Source organism: Carcharhinus amblyrhynchos, chromosome 1, assembly GCF_965287045.1.
Source record: "Carcharhinus amblyrhynchos chromosome 1, sCarAmb.v2.hapA, whole genome shotgun sequence".
In the NCBI taxonomy this organism is placed as follows: Eukaryota; Metazoa; Chordata; class Chondrichthyes; order Carcharhiniformes; family Carcharhinidae; genus Carcharhinus; species Carcharhinus amblyrhynchos.
In genome coordinates, this window is record NC_137324.1 from 111,271,967 (window position 1) to 111,289,757 (window position 17,791).

The window sequence follows — 17,791 nt, forward strand, 5'->3', positions numbered from 1 at the left end:
TGTACAGTTATGTCTCAATCAGAATCCACAGTGTGCTGGCAAACTGGTGACTTCTAACTTCATAGCCACAGCAAAATAAAAAATACTGAAATGCTCCAATTGTTAAAGATCTATAATAATTCATGTTGGTCTTTTATTTTGTCTAGTCTAAACGGAGGTCTCAGGGCCTGTCTCTGGACCCAATTTACCACTGTCTGAATCGGACAATACTCTACCAGTTATCAAGACCACATAAGACTGTTCCTCAGCAAGTTGCCCTTTTAGACTCATTACGGATCCTGACAGTCAACCGCACGCTTATACTCGGACCTGGCAATCATGATCAAGAATTCATTGGCTGCCTGGCCCATTGTTTAATTAGTCTCTATGTTGGAAGGCAAGTCTTCAGAAATAATTTTGAAAACTTTTACGCTGTATGGTAGCTATGTCAAAGTAGTCAACGTAGTATTCTAATAAGTCCAGAGTTTTTGCACAAACATTTTTAATCATAATATTTCAGTTCCTTAAATCTTAATTTCTATAAGCCTAACGTAGAAATTATTTTCGGCTGTTATAATGCATGATGCATGAATGTCATCAAAGCATAATTCAATTATGTTTGCATTTTTGATTTGTCCAGTTATTTAAATATGATGGTCCTCACACGTGAAGTCAGTTGGTTTTAAAATGTTTCTGGTTAATTAGCTACTCCCATTGTTAGAGAACCCATTATCTTGAAGCCCATGAAATTAAAGGGGTAATGTAGTAACAGCGTTTAGTATAAAATTGGAGAGAGTAGCAATGGACTGTTTCTTCTCAAAATGGGAGTATGTGTGCAACAGTATCCCCCAGAGGTTGATATTAGAACCACTGTTCTTTCTAACCTGGGCTTTGGTAATGGAGCACAGTTTGCTGATGATGTAAAAGTTGCAAGTATAGTAAACAATGTGGAAGATACTAGCAAACTTCAAGAGGATGTTGACAGAGTGGTAAAATGGAGGAAGAGCACGATAAACTAAGTAGTACAATTTTTAAAGGTGGAATTGGATCAGAAAAGAGATCATATTTCTGTATTTGAGCCATCCTGACAAACCAGGGGTAATTATTGAATGATGAGGGCTAATTACTAATCACTTGGCTCATGATTCTAATGTGCAACTCGCACACAAGGGTGAAACATGCATATAATGAAAACCATTCTGCTACATAAGATGTGATTGAGCAGACAATTGGGACGTTTTCACTGCCTGGACCGCTCAGAAATAACCGTGCAGTTCCCGCCAGTGTCCCGACTTGTCATTGTCTGCTGCTCCCTGCACAACCTCAAAATCATCACAGACGCTGCCCATGCCACCAGGAAATGATGAGCAGTGAAGATGAGGCAAACAAAATGTCCCCTTCCTGAAAGAAAAGATGAAGCTGCTTAGAATACTTGGCAGGTCTATCAGCATCAATGGAGAGAGTTAATGTTTCACATTATGGGAAAAGTTAGAGATGTAATTGATTAATATTATTACAGAAGCGGTGAAAGAGAGAGGGTGATAAAGAAGAAAAGGGAAGGTCTCTGGTAGGGTGGAAGGTAGGAGAGTAAACAGCTAAAGGATTGGTGGTGCAAGGCAAAAGGAAGTTGGAATAGGTCAATAAACAAATATAAGATTTAGCTAGAGGAAGCATGAATGGCAGAATCATGAACAGCTGCCATCCAAAAACAAAAGAAGCCACCAAACAAGAAAGCAAAAATTGGGGCCGAAGTTACAATCAAGGGCTTCTGTCTGACTGTCTGTGATTTGAGTTGACTGAATGAAGGTACCAGTGGAAACAATTCCAATTTCCCATTCACAAAGTCCAACAACTTATCTATCTTCTGTTACTGACCAACACAGCGATTTCTTGGCCACAGTACTAAAAGAAAAGCCGCCACAAATCAAATATTCCAAACCAACTTTCTAAATCAGATCATCCATTCATTAGCCCATACAAAAGCCAAGAACTTAACCTTCTCAAGGTTCCTGTCTCTTGTATGTCTTAGCCTGCCATGGTGTTCACCCCAGCCTGCAATATATCACAGAATCAAAGAATACCTCAGTGCAGAAGACACCCATCAGGTCTGCACTGACACACGAAATGCCCTGACCTTCCCATCTAATTCCACTTGCCAACACTGGGCCCATAGCCTTGAATGTTATGGTGTGCCAAGTGCTTATCAGGTACTTTTTGAAGGATGTGAGGCATCCTGCCTCCACCCGCCCTGGCAATGCATTCCAGACTGTCACCAGCCTCTGAGTAAAAACGTTTTTTCTCAAATCTCCCTAAACCTCCCACCCCTCATTTTTAACTTGTGTCTCCTTGTAACTGACCCTTCAACTAAGGAGAACAACTACTCCCTATCCACCCTGTCAATGCCCCTCATAATTTTGAGCACCTCAATCAGGGCCTTCAGTCTTCTCTGCTCCAAATGAAAACAACTCAAGCCTATCCAACCTCTCTTTGTAACATAAATGGTCCATCCCAGGCAGCATCCTGGTAAAGCTCCTCTGCGTGCGTTCCCCCCCATTAGTGCATTTACATTCTCCGTATATTGTAACATGGTTACTGGAAAGCTTAATGCCTTGTGGGCAGAGCCAGTTTCCAGCACAGTTTTTTTTTTCAAAACTAACACACACTATCAAAGAAACTTTATTTCTTTTGGATGTATGTTGCACTTGCAATGCTCTGATATTTTGCACAAGTTGGCCAATTTCGAGCTTTTCATGCTGAAAAAATAAAGCAGAAGTGAGCACAAACAATATAATGAAAATTTACAAATGCAAATTTTAAACAAATACTTGATTCAGATTTGTTTTTATATTGCTACTGTTGCTCTGAAATGCATCTTGCCAAGTAAATATATTCAATTTTTTTTGCAATGAAAGAAGCCACAGCCTTTTTTTACTTGAGCCCCATCAACTTGTGATTGAGATGCTCTGTAGCCATTGACATTATTGTCCAAAATGCTGACTGGAAGATGTATGAAGAAGGTTGAGACGTGGTTGTGAACGTAAATGGAATTTCAGAACAAAATGTGTTTGATCAAAAATCAACAATGTTTACTATTAGTAAACAGAAAGTAAATCTTAGGATTACATACAACACTTTTTCAAGTATCTCGTGCATACGTCAAAATTATTTTGAAGTATTGTAACATTTTTATGCAGACAATTAAATTTTAAAAAACTAACAAACACTTTTACTACCAGGTCATAACTAAAAATATTGTAATAATTCATTCTAACTGTTTAGGTCTTTATTAAAAGTTGTAATAAGAAGTACATGGAATAAATGAACTAAGAACAGCAAGGCAATCATAAGTGTTAAAATTCTGGCCAAAACGTGATTCTTTTTCTGTTTTCTACTTTATGAAGTGTTCAAAACCAATCTAAAAATGTGCATCCCGTTTTGAAATAAATGACGTTAGTCATTTTTTTACAAGTCATTCACTCATTTACGTGGCCATTGTCTGAAGTTGAGCCAATTCATTTGCCCTCTTTTTCTTGACTCTGCTGAGTACATGATTCCATATCTTCTCCACCAGGTCACTAGTTTCCACTTTTGTAACATCTGTTATCACCCCTTCCTCCACTCATCTGTTGCTGAAACCTTCATGCTTTTTACCTCTGGACCTACATCTTCCATAAACCAAAGCAAATCCAAAAATTTGCTGCCTGTTTCTTAGCTTGCACCAAGTCTTGCTCACCCCTTATTCATAAGAACATAAGAAATAGAAGCAGGAGTAGGCCATCTAGCCCCTCGAGCCTGCCCCGCCATTCAATAAGATCATAGCTGATCTGTCGTGTCTCAGTTCCACATTCCCACCCTTTCCCCATAACCCTTAATCCCCTTGCCTATCAAAAACCTATCCACCCGCGTCTTAAAAATATTTAGCGAGGCAGCCTCCACCACTTCAACAGGCAGAGAATTCCAGAGATTCACCACCCTTTGAGTGAAGAAGTTCCTCCTCAACTCCGTTCTAACCCCCCCCCCCCCCCCCCCCCGCCCCCTTTATCATGAGGCTGTGCTCTCTAGTCCTACTGTCCTTTCTGAGCGGGAAGAGCCTCTCCACCTCTATCCTATCCATCCCATTCATCATCTTATATGTCTCAATGAGATCTCCCCTCATTCTTCTAAACTCTAATGAGTACAAGCCTAGTTTATTCAGCCTGTCCTCATAGTTCAACCCCCTCAACTCCGGTATCAGCCTAGTAAACCTCCTCAGGACTCCATCCAAGGCCAAAATATCCTTGCACAAGTGCGGTGACCAAAACTGCACACAGTACTCCAGCTGCGGCCTCACCAGTGCCCTATACAGCTGCAGCAAGACCTCCCTACTTTTATATTCAATCCCCTTCGCTATGAAGGCCAGCATCCCATTTGTCTTCCTGACCACCTGCTGCACCTGTAGGCTGGGTTTTTGCGACTCATGCACAAGGTCCCTCTGCACCATCGCATGCTGCAGTTTTTCGCCATGTAAGTAATAGTCTTTCCTACCATTATTCCTACCAAAGTGGACAACCTCACATTTGCCAACATTAAATTCCATTTGCCAGTTCCTGGCCCATTCGCCCAGCCTATCTAGATCCTTCTGCAGACTCTCCACACAATTTGCCGTTCCACCAATCTTGGTGTCATCAGCAAATTTCAACACCATACACTCGGTTCCCTCCTGTGCTCAATGACTCCTGGTCCAAAATTGTCTTGATTTTAAAATTCTCATTGCTGTTTAAAATCCCTTGTTGACCTCACTCTTTCCTATCTTGGTAACTTGCTCCAGCCCTATAACCTCCTGAGATCTCTGCACTTCTCAATCCTGGTCTACTTCACCAATCCAATTTTTCATTGTTTCACCATTGATGGGTGTGACTTCAACTTTCCAGGCCCCAAGCTGATATAATTTCCTAAACCTCTCCACCTGTCTGCTTTTAAAACATTTTTTAAAAACCACCTCTTTAATCAAGCCGATAGGCCTGTCCTAAGATCTCCTTATGTGGCTCAGTGTTACATTTTATTTGATATCACATTTGTGAAGTGCTTTGGACCATTTTCTTACGTTAAAGGTATAATTGAAAGGCATACCAATGTTTTATTGGCCCTCTGAACATCCACAGAAAGCAAATAAAATTCAGTCTGTGTGTGTCTCAGAGGTTTAACTATTTGCATGAATTTGATAAGATTGCAAAAAAAAGGCCACTCCGACCTATCTTTTGCTATTAACATAGCTAACTCAGTAGCTTAAGATTAGGGACAGATTTATATATCACTAATCTACATTTAACAAAATCAGGCAATAAAAATTTGTGTTTTATTTCCACATTTGGCATGGCCACATTTATGTTGTGTATTTTTTAACACAGTAACCTTGAAGGGTTTGGCCTGGAAGCCGAAGCCAGAATGACAACATGGCACATCATGATACCTTCTGATCTTGAACCAGATGGAACTCATAGCCAAGATATCAGTGAAGGTAAAATATATTACAGAAGTAACCATTTAATTCAATTCTGTCTTTTTGACTGACCCAATTGTTTTTGTAATCAACAGGATGAGACTCGTCCGTAATTTTTAAATATTAGACATAATAGAACAGAAAGGACATTCTGTAATTTAAGTATATAGATCATCATTATTTTAGAGAAAAGAGATTGTTACAAAGAATGATTAAACTAATTGAAAATGCAGTAAACTAAGTTATTCCTGATCCTGACACTTTGATGTAAATAGCTTATCTGTTCTTCGTTGATGCATTACATCCAGCTTTTGCTGCATTCATAGTTATTTCCTTTTTGTAGAATTGTACAAATTTCAAAACAGAAGAAAGGCAAATAGACACAATAGAGTTCCTAACCCTCCTGAATGCTCAGGAATTTCCTGGAATCAGGGGTACCTCGCCCCAGCTGTGCCTCGAGCAAACCTTTAAGGTCAGCTATTTTAATTTTCCTCTGCAATGCAGATGCTCCACAATGTCACTGGCCACTGTTAAAGCTTCAGGCTCAGTGATATCACCTGACTGCCAACAGAGAGCTGCAATGGGACGCAGGCAGCAGGAACAGGAATTGGAGAGTCAGGAATATAGAATCATAAAGTCCCTAACCATGCAAGGGCTCTGAAGTTAGGGATGAGGTGGTGCTCAGAAATCATTAGGAGCCTGAATTCTGGAGGAGCTCTAAAATCAGAGGGACTCCAGTTAGAATGAGGAAGGTGGAGACTGGACGATTAAATGGAGACTGGGAAATGATGGTCGGGAAAAGATGCGGATCTGGGAATGGAACTCTGGGAGAGACGTGGAGAATGGTGGGTCCATGCAAAAGAAGAGGAATAGGGAATCAGGAACATACAACTTTCAAATACAAATCATTCTGATTGAGGCTCTCAGTTCAGAGCTGTCAACATCACCTAAATTCTTGACACGGACAGGGATCAGGCCTGTTTTAAATGACATCGACAGTGGATGCTGATTGCACATGGTTCAGTGCAAGATGATTCAAGCTATAATTTAATGGTGCATATCAATAGGTTATAAGATCAGTCAGTGATGTATTATTGTTGATTGAGGGGAGCCTTATTGTTACTATTTTACTATTAGTTATGAATATGATGTAACTGTGTTGCTATTAGATAGTGGGGTAATCAAAATTTCTTTCCCTGTTTCCTCTGTGAATCACTCCACCCTGCCTCCTCCCCTCCCAGTTTCCCCTCTCGTCCTGAACCTAGTTTCCCTTCTTTCGCCCTCCAACCTTCCAATTTTTTTCTTCCCTCTTTTTGCCCCAACACTCCATTACAGGTTGCTTCTCCAAATTTTTAGCCATTATTCTGTCATGTTTTTAATATCTATCCAAAGTGAGATTCCCCAGTCTCTGAAGGGGACAATCTAAACTGTATATATCTGTTCAATTTTCATATCTGCCAATCACAATAGATTTCAAGCATGCATCAAGGATCATATCTACAAGAGCTGTCCCACTTTTATAAGGAAATCCATCTATGGATATATGTATTACATATATCAAAAGTGTCAAATGTGTATCAGTTCCTGGAGGTATCCAAGTATGAACTTTTATTTTTTGTTGTGGTGTCAATCTTTGAGTAGGATTTGGTCAGGATCGCAATGTGAGGCTTGACCGAAGACTCACTTGATGTCCTCAGTAAATAGCTAAGCTATGCACACCAAAAAAAAATTAATCAGTCCTCCAAATTATGTATACTGCCCATTAGTCACAGCTAGAATTGCGCATGTCATGAGCCAAACTTGGTTGTTATGTTTCCTTAGTCAAATAACTTGCAGCACTGTTGAGTTTTCCTTATTAATTGGGAAAGATACAATATGCTAACCACCAACTATAAAATTACGCACCAACAAGTTGTTGCATTCAAAACGGGAGGAGAGAGTGACATGGTCGCACAGTTGTTAGCACTACCACCTCAGAATGCCAGGGACCCAGGTCTGATTCCAGCCTTGGACATCTGTATGGAGTTTACACATGCTCCCCATGTCTGTGATTTCTCTGAGTGCTCTGGTTTCCTCCCACAGTCCAACGATGTGCAAATTAGCTGGATTGGCCATGCTAAATTGCCCATTGCTGTTCAAAGATGCATAGGTTAGATAGATGCACCATGGCAAATGCATGGGTTATGGGGATAGAGCAGGGTGGAGTGGGCTGAGCTAAGATGCTTTTTTAGAGAGTTGGTGCAGACTTGATGGGCCAAATGGCCACCTCCTGAACTGTGGGGATTCTATGGAGAGAACAGTTCCTGATAAATAGTAGATGGAATCCAGTGGTTTCTATTGATTATTACCTTCAGAAGAGAAAGGGTGAAGTGAGAAAATTCTGGGTTAAGCGTGGAATTTAGTATATAACAGTTCCGAATCGGTAACTTATTCCATTTTGAACTTCGCTCATGTCCTAGCCCCCTTAACTGGTATGACGAATTATTCCAATAAAGTATCATCACTTGGGTTTAAAAAAAACTAATATTGGTTTTAAACCTAATTTGTATTCATTGAAATCAATGTTTTCTTCTAATACGTTGATTTGTGCAAATAAAAAGGCATAGCAATAGGATGTCTGAGGAAAATGAAGTTAGCATCTTTTTGTTGCAAACCAACTTTTATTTCAGCCCATTTCTTTTTATATCTACAGTATTTCAGAAAATATAAACATTGTACCTTTTTTTAAAACTTGGAACTTTCATTTTTAGGTCGGCAACTTCTCCTCAAAGCTGTGAATAGGGTTTGGACTGAACTAATTGTCAATAAGAAACAAGCTTTGGAGGAGATTTTCAAAGTAACACTACCTACAAATGAACGTGGACTAGTGGATCTGTCAACTGCTCGACCATTCATTGAGGATGCTGCTTCAAAATGCTGGCAAAATCATATGGGTAAGGAACTACTACAGCATTTTAATTGGAATTTATTATAGGAATTCTATGATCTGCTATAATTTTTTAAAATAGTGTTAAAGGAAAATAACTAAGTATAGCTGTTGTGCCTTTGCCTGCCGCAGTCTGTTTTTAACCCTTTATAGGATGGACAAAGAATTTTAAATAGCGTTTTGTTAGAAATGTAATATTTATTCACAATTATTAATCACCCACACAATCAATACTAAGTTATCTTACAGAATACTAATGTTCAAGCCTAATACTAGACTTTGATTAAACTTTTGAGTGACTGGCAAGTGCCCAGGCAGATATTGGCCTTTTTCTGCGTGTTGGCCTCTGTAGTTCTCTGCGTAGTCTGGTCATTCGACCTGGTCTGATACTCTGGCTCTGGTCTTCCTTCCTCCCTTTGGTATGTGGCTCTCCTCATGCTGGTTGTTGCTGGCAATGTTCATCATAGTTGTTGTTCTTTCATTGGGGAGAGAGAGATTCTTCAGTTGTGCAGCACCCTTTAAACCTCATGGGTTTCATGGCCTTTTTGGTTATTGCCAATCGATCGACCAGAGCTTGATCACCCTGATCAATAAAGTCTAATCAGGTGCTGCCACACTGATCTCTGGGTATGTGCCCAACAGCCATGCCTGTAGGTGCTGGAGGCACGTAGGTCACATACCTCCCTCCCAAATAAGGGGTTAAAGCACCCCTGTGTCTGGTGAACAACTCAGTTTGACCAGAAAGTGTCCATTGTCCTTGAGATGGCCTATATCCTGTGTATTCCAACATCTGAAGTCGCAGCCTGTTTATCTCTGTCCAATTTATTTTGAAGCTGCAGCCTGTCTGTTTCTGTACTTGTCCAGTTATCCCAGCATCCTCTTTGAAATTGCCATCTTAGCTGTGTGGCCGAATGGGCCACCTGAGATCAACAAAGGGTGAGATATTTTAGGTAAGTCATTACGCTTAGTAGTTGAGAATTGCTTGAAAATAAAATGGCTTAAGTATCTTTTTGACTAATCTGATCCTGTTGTCTGGATTAGATTGGTAGCTAAGTAAAGAGATAAAAAGTATTGCCAGTTTCAAAACAATACTTTCTGATTTTTCAAAAAATATTCAGTATTTTGAAAAATGATTCAATGCTCTAAATCAAAATGCTTCATTCTGCAGTATTGACATCTTTTGAGATTTTTCATCTAGATCAGTATGTGGTAGTTGAGCATTGACTGTTCCATACGTTCCTGCTGGGCGCGCTGTATTTAGTAGCATACATTTTAAAATGTTACCCCACCAGAGTTGCTTGTTGGGTCAACCAATAGTATTCATTATTTCAAAATCAAATAATATAATAATGACTTTTACGTTAGAAAGGCTGTGATAACTTTGTCTTGCAAGTGGGAAGACTAATCTGTCTTATTCCACCTAGAAAATTATAGTCAAGGAAATATAAAATTACATTTTGATCAATTATGGGGTTTGTCTCCTATTTGTTGATGTGAAGACAAAATTGCTGAATAGACGATGATTGATATTTAGCATTCAAAGAAGTATTTTAATAAAGCTATTCAAAATACAATAATTAGTTACACTTCACACAATTATATTGATCAATCTTACCTTCAGAGAAGTTTAAAATTATAAGTGAATTAAGTACAATATTCAAGAAAATTACACACACACAAATTAAGAAACCAGTTTGCAAAATTAATTCTAGTAACCTTATTGGATAGTTTTCTTGCATCATGTTTTATAATTTGGCAGTAAAACTTTAATTGTTTGTTTGTCAGTTTCTATAGGTATTACTAAGAATGCCTCTTGGCAATGCTTTGGATAAGTTATGGTCTTCTGTATTTAATGTTTAGTTGAAATTAGCATCCTTGTTTCACATTTTTCTATCCACTCTTCAGGATGGCAGCTGTATTCATGCTGCAAATCTTCATCGTGTGAGAATGAGTTAAAACATGAAAAGGAAGTGTAGGAAAGCTGAAAAGTTAAAAGGTGAGGGAAGTGGGAACATTGAGGCAAAAACAAACCAATAAATTTGTGTACTATTGATCACGCACAAATTAAGGTGATTTACTTCGCCCGTAGAACAGTAGCATAAGCTGAGAGCCACTGGGACGTGTCAGTGGAAGCCAAGACGAGAACTAAGTTTTGTAATGAAAACAGTAGAGGGAGCCAACAAAGCAACCTGAGAAAAGACAAGGACTGGGACAGAATCTCAGAATCCTTACAGTGCAGAAGGGTGGCATTTGGCCCAGCGAGTCTACCACTGGCTCTTTGAAAGATGCATTCTGTATCATCCTACTCCTCTGCCTTTTCCCCATAACCCTGCACATCCTTTTTTTTCCAGGGAATGATCCAATTCCCTTTTGACTATCTTGACTGAGCCTGCCTCCACCAGAAAGTCCGTTCCAGACTCTAACCACCTTCCCGTTCGAAAACAATTTCCTTATCAATTTCACTGCTTTTGCCAATATTTTGAATCTATGCTCTCTAGAGCAAAAGACAAAAAAAAATACCAGCACAGGAACAGGCCCTTTGGTCCTCCAAGCCTGTGCTGATCATGATGCCCTAACCAAAAAAAACTTCTACCCTTACTCAGTCCATATCCCTTTATTCCCTCCCTATTCATGTACCCATCCAGAAGCCTCTTAAACATTGCTAATGTGCCTGCTCCTCTCACCTCTGGCAGCGTGTTCTCGGCACCCACCACTCCCTACATGGAAAACTTCCCACGCACATCTCCCTTAAACTTTCCCCCTCTCACCTTGAACTTGTGCCCCCTTGTAATTGAAAAAGTCTCTGGCTATCCACCTGTCTATGCCTTTCGTAATTTTGTAGATCTCTATTCAGCCTCCATCTTTCCAATGAAAATGATCATCATTTATTCAACCTCTCCTCATTAGCCAATATTGTCGAGACACGGCAACATCCTGATGAAGCTTCTTTGCACACTCTCCAAAACTTCCATGTCCTTCTGGTAATGTGGTGACCAGAACGGCGCACAATATCAATTGCATCCTAACCAAGGTTTTATATAACTGCAACATGATTTCCCAACTTCTTTTACTCAGTGCCCCAGCAAATTAAAGCAAGCATGCAATATGCTTTCTTAATCACCTTGGCCACCTATATTGCCACTTTTAGGGAACTGTGGACCTGCACATACAGATCCCTTTGCATGTTAATGTTCCTATACTGCCATTTACAATATAATTCACACCTAGATTTGATCCTCCAAAATGCGTCACCTCGCATTTGTCTGGATTAAACTCCATCTGCCATTTCTGTATCCAAGTTTTCAATCTATCTATAATCTGTTGTATCTTTTGACAATACCTGGCGCTGTCAGCAACTCCACCAATCTTCATGTCATCCGCAAACTTACTAATCAGGCCACCTACAGTTTCCTCCAGTTCGTTTACATATACTACAAATATCAGAGGTCCCAACATCTATCTTTGCGGCATACTACATAGCTACAGATATCCACTCTGGGAAAAAAAGGTCCTTCCACTGCTACTCTTGTTTTCTATAACTAAGCCAGTTCAATATCCATCTAGCCAGCCCACCCTGAATTCCCTGTGATTTAATTTTTGTACCAGTCTGCCATGTGGGACCTTGTCAAACGCATTATCAAATTCCATATAAACTACGTCCACAGCCCTTCCTACATCAGTTATCTTTGTCACCTCTCTAAAAAAAACCCAATCAAGTTGGTGAGAAGTGACCTTCCCTATACAAAACCATGTTGCCTGTCAATAACCAGTCCATTTTCTTCCAAATGTGCATATATCCCGTCCCTCATATTTTCCCCCAAAAGCTTGCCAACCACTGACATCAGGCTTACCGTCCTATAATTTGTCTCTGCTTCCTCCTTAAACAAGGGAACAACATTGGCTTCTCTCCAGTCCTCTGGAACCTCACCTGTGGTCAAAGGAGATATGAAATATCTGTTAAGGCCCCAGCTATTTCTTCCCTTGTCTCCCACAATAACCTTGGATAGATCCCATCCGGCCCCGGGGACTTGTTTATCTTAATGCAATTTAGGATACTCAATACTTCCTCCTTTGATATATTGACATTCACCAGAGCATTCACACACCATTGCCTGACCTCTAATGTCTGTTATGCCCTTCTCCTTGGTGGATACCGATACAAAATACTTAAGGATCTCGCCCACTTCCTGTGACTCCATGCATAACTTCTCTCCATTGTCCTTGAATGGGCCTGCTCTTTTTCTTGCTATCCTCTTCCTCCTGATGTATACAGAAAAAGCTTTGGGATTCTTCTTAACCCTGTTTGCTAAAGACATTTCATGGCCCATTTTAGCCCTCCCAATTCTGTGTTTCCTTCCTACTTTCATTGTACTCCTCAGGGGCTTTGTCAGTTTTTAGATGCCTAGACCTATCGTATGTTTTGTTTTTCCTTTTAAATTTACAGTTTTCCTTGTCATCCATGGTCCCTGAATCTTGCCATTTCTGTCATTTCTGCAGGGACACGTCTCTCTTGCACTTCAATCAACTGGCCTTTAAAAACCTCCCACATGCCAGACATGGATTTGTCCTCAAATAGCTGCTCCCAATCAATATTCCCCAGTCCCTAAACCCAAAATGTTGCCCCACTGAAATGCCGATCACCTGGCTCCACTCATTCCCCAATACCAAGTCTAGTTTGACTGCTTCCCAGGTTGAGAAGTCTATTCGGACCCCCTCCCTCGATGCTGTCTTAAGTGGGAACAGGATCTCACAAATTACCTTGTAAGTACCCCTCAGGATCTTGAAAAATTCCACCAAGTCCCCCTCAACTTATTCCCCCCAAGGAAAACAGTTCCAACCTCTCCAATCTATTGTCATAGTTACAGTTCTTTATGCCTGGAATTATTGTGATCGATCTTTGTGGTATCTTCAATGCCTTTGTGTCCTTCCTCAAGAATGGCGAACAGAATTCAACGCAGTATTCCAGATGAGGACTAACTATTGCCTTATACAAGTTCAATGTGACCTCCTTACTTATGTATTCGGTGCCTTATTAATAAAGCCTAAGAAGTCATGAAGCAAACCAAAGACCCAACATAGAATTGAGAATACGAGCATTAGGAGGATTGGAGAACTGACACAATGTTCTGAAATAATGCAACACAAGTCCAGCCTAGGCCTAGGAAGTGAAATCAGGGTCCCTAATGCTTCTCCTATTTCTGGACCCTTACCTTATCCTTCCCCACTCCTTAACCCACTCTTCGCGTCTTTTGGGTGCCTAGAATTGGGAATCATAGTCACATTACGGTCAAACTGTTTTATATAGGTTTAACTCATCTTTTTTGCTTTATATTTCTATTCCTCTATTTATAAAAACCCATCAAAAACTCAGATTTCAATATGATGCACTTTGCAACCACTGCTTTGGCAAGATAATTACACACAACTTGATCATTTATATAATGCAACCAGTAACACTTCTTTGAACCTGGCTATATGCAATAAGTAGGCAGCAGCATCCAAAAGATTAAATAAGCACAGCAAACATCAGTACTGAGTATAAATGAACTAACAGTGACATGTCCAATTGGTGCATAACTCCTGCCTTCACTTCCAAGTTTAAATCTGAGCTTTCCAGTAAATTAGCACCAACCAGTTCACCTGTAAGTGCACATGATTACAGATGCACCTGTAATCATGTGCATTTTCTAGTCACACAAGAGAACCTTGTTAACAGAAAATTACTTCTTGCATTAAGTGACACGTTTTCTCATGTTAAATTGAAATTGACCGCACTTACAACCGTCCAGTATGGAGCAAATAATAGAACAAAGTACTGCGATCTGTTTAATTTGAAAACCCTTCCAACATCAATGCACAGTGGCAGCTGAATACTGTGAATGGATTTGATCCCCTTAAGGAAAGATACACTGACATGAGAGGAAATCAAGAAAAGGTTCACTATGTTGATTTTGGGTATGGAGGGATTATTTTGAGGAGAGATTGAATAGATTGGGTCTGTACTCATGGAATTTTAGAAGAATGAGAGGCAAATTTATTGAAACGTGGGACTCTCGGGAAGCTTGACAGGGCAAATGCTGAGATGTTATTTCCTTTATGGGAAAGTAGATTATATCCTCTTGTTGGACAAAGGGACATAATTCAGAGCAAGATGTCACCCATTTAAGACAGAGATGAGGAATTTCATCTCTGAAGGTAGTGAATCTGTGGAATTCTTTACACGTCTGTTCAAGACAGAGGTGGACAGATTCTTAATCAGTAATGGAATCAAAGATAATGGGGTAAGACAGGAAAGGACATATGTAAAATAGACAGGCTTTTACCACACCGACAATGGTTTCAAGGTTATCACTGGACTTTTAATTCCAGATTTTGTTATTGAATTCAAATTTCACCGTCAGCCATGATAGGATTTGAACTCCAGCAATGCCTTGGGTCTCTGGATTACTAGTCTGGTGATAATACCACTACACCACTGTCTCCCCATAATGATTTTTTGGGGGGGTTGGGGGCAGGGGGGGGTGCGGTTCATGTTTATAGATCTTTAAAATCCCATCACTAGGTGTAGAAAATAATCCAGAAGACTAATGAAATAATGGCCTTTGCTGCAAAGCCCTGGTTAGAGTCCACTTGGGAGTACTTGAAGCTGATCTGGGCATCACACCTTAGAAAAGGATGAATTGGCCTTGGAGGAATGCAGTGTAGTTTTACAAGATTGATACCTGGACTTCAGGAGTTTAATTATGAGGAGAGATACAAGTTGGACCTTTCGCTAGAAATTCAAAGATTAAGGGGTGATCTGATTAAAATCTTCAAGGCACTAACAGGAACTGCCAGGGTAGATGTAGATAATCTATTTCCATTGGTTTAAGATTCTAGAACTAGGAGCATAGTCAAAAGTGAGGGCCAGACCATTAAGAAGAGAAGTTAGAGGGATTAGCGGAAAAATATGTAGGGACACAGAGATAGGACCTGGGTGGGATTGTGGTCAAATGGGCCAAATGGCCTCTTTCTGTACTGTAGGGTTTCTGTGATTTCTATGACGAGATGTTAGGAAGTACTTTTACACACAGTGTGTTAGAAGTTTGGAACTCTTTTCCACAAATGGCTTTTGATGCTGGATCAGTTGCTATCTTTAAATCTAAGATAGATAATTTTTTTGTTAAGCAAATGTATTAAGGGATATGGGCCAACGGCAGCCACGTGGAATTAGGCCACAGATCAGCCATGATTTCATTTAACGGCAGAACAGGTTTGATGGGCCGTTTGGCCTATTCCTGTTCCTATTTTGTCGGCTGATACTCAACCTGATGGCCACATTACGAACACCCCTTCCTTAATCATCGATTCATGGAGTGGGACTTAACCTAAAACATCTGGCTTAGAAGCAGGAACACTGTTCACTGCATGACACCACTTTACCTGCATCCTTACTGTGCCAAGCTCAATCACCATATATTTTTCACTTACAATGGGGAAAATGTGCTCTGAAAATAACACGGTGCACTTTAGTGGGCCAGTACTTGTACAGGAGGGTGAGAGCATAGCTATGGGCAGGCGTGTACTACATGACCCAACTTTCAAAAAAAGCCACACAGATTTGGACTCTTGCCCCAAAGCAATCAAACCTTGAACATTTGAACTTTATTCCAGGGTGGAATGCCCACCATTGTGTGTGTTAGCGAGCATGTTGAGGCAAGGCAAACGTTTGAGAAAAAGACAATTCTGTCTGAGCCTAAGTCCCCTGACTACATGGGCACCAGTGATTAACAGCATATGTACCCCCCTGTCCAGGGTCTACCCGGTTCCTCAAGTCAAAATCTAGAATCTCTGACGATCACTCATACGAAGTCACCGACAGCTATCCAAGGTTGGAATAGGTTGTTAAGAAAGGCCAACAATCCCATTCCCTCGAATTGACAAGATTTAAATGTTGATCAGTCCTTTTGATTTGATTTATTATGGTCTGATATTGGTATACGTTATTGTCATGTATTGGTATAGGGTGAAAATTATTGTTTCTTGCATGCTATAGAGACAAAGTACACTATTCATAGAGAAGGTGCCGAATATAGCGTTCTAGTCATAGCTAGGGTGTGGAGAAAGATCAACTTAATATAAGGCAGATCCATTCAAAAGTCTGATGGCAAGAGGAAAGAAGCTGTTCTTGAATCAGTTGATACATGACTTCAGACTTTTGTATCTTTTTCCTGACGGAAGAAGGTGAAAAGGAGTATGTCCAGTGCCTGGGGTCCTTAATTATCCTGGCTGCTGTTCTAAGGTAGCAGGATGTATAGTCAGAGTTGATGGACAGGAGGCTGGTTTGCATTAATGGACTGGGCTCCATTCACAACCCTTTGTCATTTTTTGCTGTCATAGATTGACAGCATGGAAACAGGCCCTTCAGCCCAAATTGTCCATGCTGCCTTTTTTAAACCCCTAAGCTAGTCCTAATTGCCCACATTTGGCCCATATCCCTCTATACCCATCTTACCCGTGTAACTGTGTAAATGCTTTTTAAAAGACAAAATTATACCCGCCTCAACTACTATCACTGGCAGCTTGTTCCACACACTCACCACCCTCTGTGTGAAAAAATTACCCCTCTGGACACTTTTGTGTCTCTCCCCTCTCACCTGAAATCTATGCCCTCTAGTTTTAGTTTCTCCTACCTTTGAGAAAGGATAGTGACTATCTAGCTGACCTATGCCCCACATTATTTTGTAGACCCCTATAAGATCACCCCCAAGCCTCCTATGTTCCAGAGAAAAAAGTCCCAGTCTATTCAGCCTCTCCTTATAACTCAATCCATCAAGTCCTGGTAGCATCCTAGTAAATCTTTTCTGCACTCTTTTTTTAGTTTAATAATGTTATGATAGGTTGATCAGAACTGCACACAGTATTCCAAATGTTGCCTTACCTATGTCTTGTACAACTTCAACAAGATGTCCCAACTCTTGTATTCAATGTCCTGATCAATGAAACCAAGCAAGCTGAATGCCTTCTTCACCACTCTGTCCACTTTCAAGGAGCTATGAATCTGTACCCTAGATTTTTGTTCTCTAACTCTCTCCAACGCCCTACCATTAACTGGGTAAGTCTACCAAAATGCATCACCTCGCATTTATCTAAACTCCATCCTGCCATTTGTCTGCCCACTGGCCCAATTGATCAAGATCCCTTGCAATCCAAGATAACTTTCCCTGTCCACTATGCCACCTGTCTTGGGACAGAGCCATACTAAGTTGTGATAAATCCAGAAAGGATGCTTTCTGTGGTGCATCTGTAAAGGTTGATGAGAGTCATAGCAGACATGCCAAATTTCCTTAGCCTTCTGAAATAGCTAACTGAAATAGTGAAGGTTCATTTGGGAAGGCACTGAACACATCAAGAGAATATATCAGGAA

The 17,791-nt window shown here is 40.3% G+C and overlaps 1 protein-coding gene across 1 annotated transcript in view; it reads left to right on the forward strand.

Moving 5' to 3' along the window:
- The window catches only part of wdfy3 (WD repeat and FYVE domain containing 3), a 346,946-nt gene that overhangs the window by 231,582 nt on the left and 97,573 nt on the right, over positions 1-17,791 (forward strand). The window contains exons 37-39 of the mRNA XM_080191135.1: positions 147-376; positions 5,367-5,476; positions 8,209-8,391. Of these exons, the coding sequence (XP_080047261.1) occupies positions 147-376; positions 5,367-5,476; positions 8,209-8,391 (523 nt within the window). The remainder of the gene's footprint in view (positions 1-146; positions 377-5,366; positions 5,477-8,208; positions 8,392-17,791) is intronic.